The sequence below is a fragment of the Carassius auratus genome, chromosome 29 (assembly GCF_003368295.1).
Source record: "Carassius auratus strain Wakin chromosome 29, ASM336829v1, whole genome shotgun sequence".
Classification (NCBI taxonomy): Eukaryota; Metazoa; Chordata; class Actinopteri; order Cypriniformes; family Cyprinidae; genus Carassius; species Carassius auratus.
Genome location: NC_039271.1, coordinates 6,411,463 through 6,424,357, shown reverse-complemented (window position 1 = coordinate 6,424,357; position 12,895 = coordinate 6,411,463). Strand labels below are relative to the sequence as shown.

Below are 12,895 nucleotides of genomic sequence, written 5' to 3'. Positions count from 1 at the left end.
GCACATATTTGAAAGAAGTCTCTTCTGTGCACCAAAGCTGCGTTTTTGATGAAAAATACAGTTAAAAATGTGAAATATTATTAATATTTGAAATAACCTTTTTTTATGTGAACATACTTTGAAGTGTAATTTATTCCTGTGATCAAAGCTGTATTTTCAGCATCATTCCTCCAGTCTTCAGTGTCACATGATCTTCAGAAATCAGAAACATTTCTGATTATCAAACATTAATATATATATATATATATTTCAGGATTCTTTGATGAACAGAAAGTTCAAAAGAACAGCTTTTCTCTGAAAGAGAAAACCTATAACATTATAGATCTGTTTGCTGTCACTTTTGAGAAGTTTAATGTGTCCTTGATGAATAAAAGTATTGTTTTTAAACAATGAATTCTATTACAATGGAGTAATAGAATATATAATATTTTAGAATATTAGCGTTTATACTGTATTTTTGATCAGATAAACACAGCCTTGGTGAGCAGAAGAGACGTTTTAATAAATCCTTACGATTCTCCAGTGAACAATGTTTCGCTAATATTCCCTTTAGGTTATGAGAACGTTATTTCTGAACGTAAGACTGTTCAAAACTGTTTAAAAAATGTTTCCTGGTTTAATAAATGTTAAGGAAATGTTCCAATGTATCAATCTGCAAACAGTTACTTTTGAATGTTCTAAAATAGTAACACTTGAAAATGAACATTCCAAATGAAACATTTCTGAACAAAGTTCCATGAATGATGTATACTTAATGTTTTGAGCATATAATTAAAGACTAGATAATAATTTGAATAAATGTTTTATAACCATTAGTGTACCATGTGTGAAATATATTCGCTGCTTCACAGTTCTTAGATGTCTTCTTTTTAAACTTGCCATAATCAAACCACGAGAAGAACGTTTGCCAGTGTACAGTCTTCCATAAGTCTGGAGTCTCTGTTGGTTAATGTTCACGTGTGGCTTGATTCTTCCACGCTTGAATCCACCGGACTGAACAACTCTACATCTTTTATACAGAATCTTTACATATTGATTTAAAAAATGTTATAGAAAAGCATTAGCGTGCTGATAAAGTTTGCGTCTCAGTATTTCTTTATATGTTTTTTGTTTGTCTCGATAATTGTGTGTCTTTGGCAGCCGCTCACCTTTGACCACCATCAACACGCGATAGATTTGGGTTCTCTCTCTCACACACACACACACACACACACACACAATAATGTAACATACAATGTTAGAAAACACACGCAAGTGGCTCGAGGTGCTCCAGGGGTCTACCTTAGAAAACACACACCATCACACACACCTCAAGGTCACTCGCGCGCACACACACACACACACATTAGTGATTTGTCTTTCACAAAACTAACAACAAACAATAACATGCACACAATTTCTTTTAACAAAATATTAATAAACAACAGCCACATTACACACTAGTATAGAGATTTCAATACATTTTATAAACTTAAACAGATTAGAAAACACATTTAAGCCCTTTGATATTAATTGTGCTGTCATTAACGATGATGATGATGATGATGATGATAAAAGATGAACCTCTGAACACAGATGTATGATTAAAACAATGTAGGCTGTGTGTATCGGATGGCTGTAGCTGGCCTGACAATCTGATTGGCCAGTCCAGGTGTCACTCCAGAACTCTAAACTGTGATTGGCTCTCTCCACAATCAGAGGAAGGGCCTTCAGTAAACCAGGCAGAACCTGCTTCCCTAGCGAAAAGAGTCCTGGAATTAGTCAGTTAAGTGGATTAAATGGATTTTAGCCATCCAAAGGTAAGAATATAAGTATATTTTTGTTGATGTAACAAGTGGCATCACTGACCCCGGGGATGGCGTGGCTTTTTTCCAGGATGTGACTGACTGTGCTTCTTCTTATCTGGCGTCACACACTCTCAGGGCTTATCCCTCGCTGGAGGACACTGAGTGTGTGTCACACCAGCACCGGTCCATTTACGGCTGGGGTTACAGGACGGGACGCACCGAACTCTCACTGACACCTGTGCTATCTGTCCCGCTCGCAACTAATAACACACAGCTCCAGCGCGCATCTCTCACGACCTCTGACCTCCAGCACACACACACACACACACACACACACACACACACACCACTCTGTACTTCAATATACTTGCTGCATACTGTATTTTGTAATTAAGTCAATTACATCAAAGTAATGTCACGAAGGAGGGATTGTGCTAAAAATAAATCCATGCATTATTTGGAAACAGATGAAATATGTTATGAGATATGAACAAAACAGATGTGTATGTGTGAATCAGATGATTAATGTTCATATGCATTGCAGTATAATTCTCTGCGACCTTCTGTAACCAGAGTTTTCTAATATCCCAGGGATACAACGATGATATCCGAAGGAAAAATGCCAAATGAGATCCTCTGGAGAGTTTGAATGAGATTCGTGTTACATTACAACAGTGACTGTGGTATTTTGATTGAAACTTCATTACCACGGTACATTTAATCGCTACAGTTTCTGTCTGATGCACTGCACACACAAGCTTTATTCCCCCAGCATGCATCACTGTCAAATTTATGAGCTGCTGCTGTCATTGATTGACTGACATTTCCCATGATCCTCTGCTCTGAGCAGGGATGCTGTTAATCTGTTTTAATGAATCAAAAAACAACTAATGTTGATTTGGCGTTTGGTAATGAGGCGATGAAGCTTATGTACTTTAGCCCTTTAAGTTCACAAGGCAAGAACCTGTGAGTCATATCAAACCTCCTGACGAGGTGATCAAACACACACACACACACACACACACATGGACGTGCACGTGTCAGGCATGTCATTTACAATGAGGCGATAAGAAAGCATTTCGGCCTTTTAATCTTTTTTTTATCAGCTGCACAAGCCAGTTTTGGAGTGTCTGCTAAATTAGCGCTCACGTAGCTGGTGTTTTCCTTTTTTCTTTGCCCAAGCGTGAGTGAACTGTTTTGTGTAAATGCAAAGCAGAGGTGAGGTGGATGCTAATGTCTGCGTGTCTGTGAGAGCCTCTTCATCCTGCGTGTCTCTTCACTTTAAAAGGTTTAGATTTGCATCCCTGGAGACCCCGAGCACTCAAAGCTCATCCACTTTAACATACGGGCACACCGGAGAGCCTCTTCAACCCTCTTATTGCTCAGGGAGAGCACACACACACACACACACACACAACAACCTGCAGCCAGCAGTCTGTCGTACTGTCATCGTAGATGCTTGCATTTATTGAAGCTTTAAAGTCAACACGAGCCGTTTGCTTCCTTAATGCATGTTTCTGGTCTTATTTTGCACGATTCATTGGTGCACATTATTAAAACACTCTTTGCGATCGAAATAAAATCAAGATATGAATTTCACTCGGGTTACAGAAGTATACAGGCTTCATGTTGACTTTAGCTACAAACTCACATGTGCACAGTCATGCAACCACACACACACACACACACACACACGACACGGATACAGTACATGATTATATACACATATATACAGGTGTGATTTTATACTGAAGCTCTAACACGTTTGGTTTGGATCTTCAGTCAGCCCTGTTGTCCCCATATTTGTGTAGTATTGAATAGTTCAGACACCATCTATTCGCTTGTATTGGTTAGTTTTTTAACTTTTTAGTTCATAAATCAAATATTTAAGCATTTCTTTTCCTTCTTTTGTGACATGCATCACCTCTATGCGTATGTAAAGTGCTATATATATATATATATAAAAACAACAAATGCAATCACATAAAAGCCCAGATGCACCTTTTTACAACATAGTGAAAAGTGTTATAGCTCACCGAGTCAAATTGGCCAAACTATAAAGGATGGAGGATTCTTATGGTCTAATCTCCATTTATGATTGCTGTTTTACTGCATCTTTCCACACATACAAACACATCCACACATGTATCTTTGTGACCAGAACACACATGTGAAATATAACGCATGCACACACGTTACTGCTCATCGGGCCGAGCGTATGTTCTTGTACTGGCAGAGCAGCAGGTGTTTGAAGGTCTTTTTGAAGGTGATGTTGCAGAGGGCGTAGCAAGCGGGGTTGATGGTGCTGTTGATGTAGCAGAGCCAGTATCCGATGGTCCACACCGTGTTGGGAATGCAGCTGGAGCAGAAGGTGTTGATGAGGACCATCACGTTGTAAGGCGTCCAAGTAGCCACGAATGCCACCAGGATGGCCATGATGGTGCGCGTCACCTTCTTTTCCCGAGAGGGCGGGGCTTTTTTCTTCTTGGGCGGCTGCTTGGTCATCTTCACGATCTTCCTCGCCACTTGGTTCTGCCTCTCGGTGGACGGGACGATCTCCACTGTTGCGTTCGAAGGTGCGTAACAGTCACCCTTTGGCGATTTGGTGATGATCTTGATGCATGTCAGTTTGGAGCCTCCAGCTTTGGCGCGGTGTCGCGCGGGAGCCTGGTTATCAACGGGGTTAGATGGCGCTGCTTCATCCTTTTGATTGGCTGCTGCGCCGCTGCCAGAGGAGGAGTCATTAGAGGTTTCTTTCTCCTCCGTGAGAGCGCAGTTTCCTCGTCCTCCGTCTTCCGCTTCTCCGCTTGCTGTGGATGGCGCTTTGCCGTTCTGGATTTTGGCATCGTGTTGGTTGGCGGCGTCATCTGTTAGCTGGGTCTGTCCTCGGTCTGTTTCTTCAGCTGTTAGGTTGTTGTTGGTGGGATTGTTGGCTGTGTTTGCGCGGATCTGATTGGAGGGGGCTACATCGAGGTTGCCTGCCGATGGCTTGCGGTTGTCCTTCTTGACGCGGCTCTTGCTGGCGCGGGATATCTGCCAGTACAGCACCATCATGATAATGACGGGCAGGTAGAAAGCAGCAATAGCCGTGCCGAAAGTGACCGCGGCGTTGGAGAAGAACTGAATGTAGCACTCCTTCTCTGGCACCGTGCGCCCGCCAACGATAAACTGCCAGAACAGGATAGCTGGAGCCCAGAGGATGAAGGACAAAACCCAAGCCGCCGCGATCATCATCCCTGCCATTTTGGTCGTCCTCTTCACTGGGTAGCTGAGCGGCTTGGTGACGCAAAAGTATCGATCAAAGCTGATGATTAGCAGGTTCATGACGGAGGCGTTGCTGACCACGTAATCCAGCGCCAACCACAAGTCGCACACGACCGGGCCTAGCGGCCAGTATCCAATCACAATGTAGACTGTGTACAGGTTCATAGAGCAAAGGCCAATGATGAGGTCAGCGCACGCCAGGCTGAACAGGAAGTAGTTGTTGACCGTCTGCAGGCTCCTGTTAACCTTGATGGAGAGCATGACCAAGATGTTCCCGATAACGGTCACCAAGCTTAGTGAGCCGGCCACCAGTACAATGAACACCACCTCCACGGTCTTATACGCGCTCTCGTCCACCGTCTCCAGGGTCTCGTTGCCCTCAGAGGTGTTCCAGGAGGTGAAGTTTATTGTGTCCATGGCGTCCACACTGTTCACTATGTCCAGGATGTATGACCTCTGACACCTACATAGAAGAGAGACGAGATTTAGTATGTTGCAAGTTATGAATTATGAATGAGTCCAAACCAAAAAAGGGACAAACAATGCAATTTAGTAGTTTACATTAATTTATCTTAGTATTGGCAGTAGCATGGTGCAATCCCCCATGAACATAGTTTATGTGGTTCTGAATTTGGTTTGCATGATTCCATAAGCTAACCACAGTTTATTTCAATAAAACCATCATAGTACTTTTCTGAAGTTTTGAATCTGCTGCAGTCAGAAGGGTATTTATAATTTTGATTACTACATTTGATTTTAATGTTAAGTGCTGCAGACTTAATGCTTCTTTAGAGATTAGATTTGTCATTACATGTTTTTCAATTCAGCATATTTGATTCTTGGGTTATTTTCAGCACCAGAACCGAATGAATCTCTTGTAAACACGTCCAGGTTCACTTTCAGCCAAAACTTGAAAGAATTAGGAAATATATTTTGCACCAAGAAGAAAATGTTGGACCATTAAGATTTTTTTTTTCATTAATACAGTATTTTACAATAGTTAAAAACTCCTCTATAATGTAAAACTGTTTTTTATTTAAATCATAAATGTAATGCATGCATTCAATTTAAATGTAATGCATGTATTTTCTTTATAACTTAATGTATAAAAACATCATATATAATAGAAAAAAAATTCAATGAAAAACAAAAATAGATTTAGTTGTAAACAGAGTTTATGTGGGTCTTAAGAGTCTTAAATTGAACTTCCACAAATTAACAAGTCTTAAAAATGTATGGCCGTGGCATTAAATGTTGCATGCACTTTAAAAATTCTTCCTCTTCAGTATTTTTGTCTTTTTTTCCGGAGCAAATATCGAAACACCGTTAAATTAATATTTATTTACTTAAGATGCAAAATAAAAAAATTAAGTCATGTTTTCTGAGAAACTGAACAAAATGAAGTGACTATGCTTAAAAGAAGAATTGATATCTATCAAAGGCGTGTGAAAACTAGTTTTAATCATAAACTTACTTAATTTTGATCAGTTTTTTTGGAAAACCAGACTTCCTATGCCATCTTGCATCTCAAATAAGCCAGTGTAACTTGTTTTAAACAGGTCATGAAATCAGTATTCAAATACAAAATAAAAAACAAAAGGCAGTTCATGACACCCTTTAATAATCTTTAGACATGCACATTGATAAAACAAGATAATGCATTTAGGTAAGCCTTAAATATACTTTTTATAAAACCTGCAGAAACCTTGAGGACCCTTCAGTTGTCATGAAAATAAAATAAAACTTAACGGTCCTAAGAAAATAGTACCTGCTGAATCATGGATGACTGCACACAACAGTTTGTCTGAATTCAGAGCTGGTTCTGTAACCTTACAGATGTTTGATCCTTTAGACTGAAGATGTAAGGAAAAACGACAAATTGGGACTGCCAGCTTAATCTCCCGCGTGTGGCTCAGTCGTGCCTTCCGTCTTTGTATTAAAAATCAGGATTAGAGCAAAGGAACAGTTCCCATATGAGCACCGGGGGGCAAAATTAACCTAACGCCTGTCTCTCTCTCTCTCTCTCTGTGAATGTGAATAGATACGAGTCCAGTAATGGTGATTAGAGGGAAGAAGTTATCAGTCTTATGGAGCGACAGTTCGCTCTGTTTTTCTCCATTAAAACGCTGCGTTATTTGCTGCTTTTCCCCTGAATAACCAGAAAGAATTGACTTATCTCCAGTGCCAGAAAGCCCTAATCATGGTACTAAGCCAAACTAATCTAATCCCTATTAAAACGCTCATGACCAGCAATCTGTGTTTTTAGAAGAGGCGAAGGGCAACAATGCAGACGGAGTCAGTGACCACAACACATCACATCACTGCCAACTACAGGCGATCTGCACTCAAACAAGCTCAGTTATGTGTACACAATGGCTCCGTTCCAAAGCCTAGCTGTCTATATAGTCAGCTGCCTTCTAGTTAGGGTTGAGTGATACAGCAAAAGTATCACATCATGATCTTTTTACAGGAAAATTAAACAAACAGTGCTTTATTTTTCAGGTACAGTAGTGTCATGATCATTAGCTAGAGTGCCCACGAACTTCAGTAGAGAGCACTCCATTCCACCCATCAACCACCAGAGGTCACCATATCACTTGGACACTAGCACCTCTCATCTGTTGCACCACACCCAAACTACATCTCCCATGAGCCTCTGCATCACTATCACCTTGTCACACCTGCACCTCATTCATCAGCTAATCTCCTTGCCACACCTGCACCTCATTCATCAGCTAATCTCCTTGCCACACCTGCACCTCATTTACACATGCATATAAGCAGCACTCACACACAGTCACATTGTGAAGTCTTGTTTTGCCAGTCAGACGATTCCAAGCGGTTTTCCTTGTGTTTGTTCGTTCATTCTGTACCTGACTTTTGGATTGTTTATACCGACTTTGATTCTCTGCTGCCTGTCCCGACACCGACTTGTTTCTGTTATTGATTCTGGTTATCCCTAACATACCTGACACCGTTACTGATCATTGCCTGTCTGACCATTCTCATAATTAAAGTTCTGCATACATCTCGGTCTCATCATTACAGGTAGGTGTATTTAGCAGTAGCATTTAAGAAACCGATAATAAAATAAAAAACGGTATAAATTGTCCTACATTGATTCTTATTAAAGCAATTGTATGATCAGTCAAGAGCTTAGCGTTTTGTTTTAGTAACATTAAAGGGATAGTTGACCCACAAATTAAAATTCTGTTATCGTGTGACCACTCTCAAGTTGTTTTAAACCTGAATGAGTTTTTCTTCTTTTGAACTTAAAAGTTGTTTTGAAGAATGTGGGCAACCAAACAATTTGCTGGTCCCCAGTGACTTGTATAGTATTTGTTTTCCTGCTGTCGAAGTCAGGGGGGATCAGCAACTGTTTGGTTGCGCGTATTCAAAATTTCTTCTGAAAAGGTTTGGGACAACATGTGAGTGAGTAAATAATGACATAAATTACATTTTTGTTTCGTACTGTCGCTTTAAGACCTACACACGCATCTGTTTTTCTCTCAAGTGTTGACTTTCACTTTTTATTGTACTTTATGTTTATAAAAATGCACAGCACACACTAATGCATTTCTAATTTTTAAATTAAGTATAGTTTGTTGCTGTGCATTCTGGGACACTTACGATGCTTCACATGAATTGAACACAATTCATGTCCGGTATCTTTTGCATCTACACTGTAAAAAAAAAAAAAAGTTTTTTTTTTTTTAAATAAAATATTATAGTAGGATGCTATATTATTTAGTTCGATCTGCTTTAAAATGTCATTTTATTCCATACCATTCACAATTATTTGTGAAAATTGTAGCAAAGAGGGAGTTTTAGAATGTAAATAACAAATGTACAAATGTAATCGAACAATTGTGAAGGCCCTAAATTATTGCATACAACAAATTGAAGCTTTTGTTATTTAAATATTTTTAGCATTGAGTTTACCATGAACATAGTCTTAGATGCATATATAGTGTAAAATTATACATTTTTTGAAGTGTAGAAACTGCAAAACATATTTTGCAAGGGATCTTTTATGTTTTAGTAAGCGTCCTTTCTTCTGTCTTTTATCCACTTTTGAGCTCTCCTCTCTCCATTCTGTGTTTTCAGGGCTTGTTTGGTTTAGCATACGTGTGATATTCTGCTTTTGGAGTCATAAAAGCTTGGACCTGCTTGACTAATCAGGTGTAATGGAATGCATTTGAGTCATTAAGGGTCCCTATATTCGGTTCTTCTGAGGCCGGCTGTTTGTTTTATAATGACAAACTGCCCTCATTTCCAGTCTGAATTATTCCGCTCGATACTGCATTCATATCCCAGCGCTGCTTACTAATGGACTGCTCTGATCTCTGGTCCAAATTTGAGTCGGATGGAGCCTCGTGACTTGAATGACAGAATGGAGGAGTTTGCTGTTATGAATAAGTTTTGTCAGCCTTTCGGACTCGAGTTGTGGAACTGGTTCAGTAGAGCTGAAAATTGTCTTTGCCCTTTGGGATGCACCGAGGACTGATCTCCAACTTTTACCCCTTTTCTGTGCTTTGCTTACTTTTCCTCTGCTATTCAGAGAGGGTTGTGTCCTGTGATAAATCTCAGCGTCTCACCACAGATGCATATATTTACATAAACAGACTAAGCACAATGGCCATCTCGACCTGTATAATAGATCAGCTCCAGTGATTGTCTGGAATAATACTCTCTTAACTCTTTTAATTCTTGGACATAATAGCTGAAACTTTTAGCTTATAAGACGCATAATTATTTGAGCTTTAATGTTGACTGTTTTCTGTATAAACTAGGATAGAGCTAAGCACTTTCTTAATGTCCAAGTCAAAATAGTTAAAATTTATGTTTGTGGGATTATTTTCACAAGCATTAGTCCAGTTGTCCATTTACAGCAAACCTGTTTATCTTCATCTATTAAAATATACAGTATAATATCATCTTTCCTTAATCCTCTGTGGCTTCGGTCTGGATGATGTTGTTGTGGTCAGTGTGGTAACAGTGTAATTGAACCTTTAGCCTCGTCTTGTCTCTGCTGTAGTGACCACAGCGCTCTCTGATTAGATAGTGGCATGAGATTTCAGTCTAAATGGATGAATGGCTCCTCAATGCGATTTTAATGATGTAGTTCTTCTGGTGCAGAGATTCTATTTCCTGTGCAGCTGTAGCAGTGTGGACATGGAGAGAGAGAGGTTTTGATGGTTTATTTTATTTTTTATTTTTTAAATTAAATTGCATTTCTTATAAATGTATAATATACAAATAATAACACTCAAAAAAAGAAAAAAAAAGAAATTATAGTTTTTGAAAGACGGTCATTATGTCCACCAAAGCTGCACTCATTTGATTTAGAAATGCAATAAAAACAGTAATATTATAAAATATTATTACAAATTAAAATGGCTGTTTTCAATTTGAATATCTGTTAAACTTTAATTTATTCCTATGATGCAAAACTGATTTTCAACATCATTCCTCCAGTCTTCAGTGTCACATGATCTTCAGAAATCATGCTGATTTGCTGCTCAAGAAACATTTCTGATTATTATTATCAATATTTAAAACAGGTGTGTGTGTTAGGGGCTGAGGACAGCCTCTTTGAACTCAAAACCTACAAAAACAGACTATGCACGAGTTTATTAGAAACATTTGGTGATATTAAGTGAGTATGCAAGTGTTTATCGTCAGAAGTGAGTGTTTGTTCCCTGATACAGACGCTTGATTGTGTTTGACAGGCAGCAGTAGTGTTTGTGACGTCTTCCATCTGCTGCTGTCACTCTGGACTTTTAGTGTATGACAGCACACTGACAAACACACTTAACGTCTCTGAATCATCCTGGAAGAAGTTTACTGGAGTGGACGGCTCTCAAACGTCTCATTCGGACACCTGAAGTCATCAAGTTTGACCCGAGAGCATCAGTCGTGCTGAGTGAGTATGCAGATGCTCGTACTGTATATATGTGTAGATCGTGTGCATGTGTGTTACAATGTCTTGGACCGGTTAACTCAGTGCTAGGCCTCAGCTGTGAGTGTTGGCAGATAGAGATGGTGCTCTGTGGATGCTGGCACTGCCCCTGAAACAACCCATTACAGACACACGGAAACATCTGGCGGACTGGTTATCTGATGCAATATTAGCACACATGCACATATGCTTGTTTCATTAGACAAAATGCTTTTGGCTTTCAGTCAGTCCTTATTTAAAGTTGTGCATGTTTGTTTGCTATTTAGTGCATTAGTGCTCGTTCACATTCTTTCAGCGGCGTTATATTTTCCATTTAGTCTTCCCTAAAGAGTTATACAGTGTGAACCAAGTCAAGGCTAATCACCTCTTTATAAACTGATTTGAAGCTAAAAAAAGTGTTTTAAAATTGGACGAAATGACAAAGGTACTAGATTGTGAACTTAACGGCTTTAATGGGGGAAGAAAAACTAAATCACATGATGCATTGTGTCAATTTGACAATCAAATTAAAACTTTGGAGAAATATACAACTATTCCGTTAAAATAGTTAATTATATCTACTGAATGCTAGCAGTCATTTGCAGTGCTTAATGGAAATTGATATACTAAAACAAAATATATAGACATATAAAATAAGTCAAATGTTTTAAATGTTTTTTTTTATAAAGTTTGAGTTCCGCTAATATAGTAAAAACTGTAATATTGTGAAATATTACAACTTAAATTAATTTTAACTGCTCTTGGTGTTGTTTGCTGAATATTCTCTATTGCATTATGGGTATTGTAGTTTTTCACAGCAAAAAAAGTATAAAATAAGTAAAAAATGAAAATAATGCAGATGTCTTACAAAAAAAACAAAAAAAAAACATATTTCATCGATTAACAATCTTTGAACTCACAGTAGGTCCATCTATAAACGTTTATACTTATAAATCAATTTCCTTATGGAGAAAATGATTTACTTCCGGACCCAAATGTTGCACTCTATTAAATTTTTCCTCTGAGGTGCACTTAAAAGGGTTTTTTATTTTTTGTATTTTTATTTTTTTATTTTATTTTCATTTGATGAGGTTAGACGCCATTTACCTGTCTTTTTTTTTTTCTAGATAACAGCCTAGATAAGATGCATTTCAGTGTGAAGAAGGTGAGTTGTTATTCATTTGATCATGTAGATCTGGTCTATTGTAATAACCTCACTCTGCAATCTATGTAGAAGCACATCACATCAGCGGTTGTGTGTCTGTTTGTCTCGAGGGGTAATGCTCTAGTTTGAGCTATTAAAGCCTGACAGCATGCTGGTTAGTAGTGGGATTCGCTTCTGCTGCAGTCTGGCTGCACATAATGCATGGCAATGAGGTCCACAGACCCGAGCGCGTGTGTGTTTGTGTCCACAGGCTCTAATCGTTTCTCCGACTGCCCACGACCTGTGATAAAGAGTCCAGTCTGAAATGGGAAACACAATCTGATAAAATAGCCCTGTTTGTCTTGTTCTACTCCATTAATATATATTATACCCACCACCTATAACTTTACCAACTCATTAGCTACCTCTATAAGCACATCATCGGTGTTAATTAGCACTCCTATTACTGTAACCAGTGTTCAAGTGGTTTGTTAGGCCAGAAATCTAATCTTTGCAAACAAGCAAAAGCAGCCCATGTTATCTTAATAGAACAAAACTGACAAATGTGTAAATGGAACAAAACAACGTTTAAATATCTTAATAGAACAAAACGGATGAATATTTGAATCTCTTAATGGAACGGAAACAACGTTTAAATCTCATAATAGAACAAAACGGACAAATATTTGTCTCTTAATGGAAAAAAACAACGTTAAAATCTCTTAATAGAACAAAACGGACGAATATTTGAATCTCTTA

At 38.6% G+C, this 12,895-nt stretch overlaps 1 protein-coding gene across 1 annotated transcript in view; it reads right to left on the bottom strand.

Annotated features, from left to right (window-relative positions):
• Positions 1-2,661: 2,661 nt before the first annotated feature.
• The window catches only part of LOC113047899 (muscarinic acetylcholine receptor M2), a 43,476-nt gene continuing 33,242 nt past the window's right edge, over positions 2,662-12,895 (bottom strand). The window contains exon 2 of the mRNA XM_026209271.1: positions 2,662-5,514. Within this exon, the coding sequence (XP_026065056.1) occupies positions 3,990-5,468 (1,479 nt within the window). The 5' untranslated portion in view covers positions 5,469-5,514 and the 3' untranslated portion in view covers positions 2,662-3,989. The remainder of the gene's footprint in view (positions 5,515-12,895) is intronic.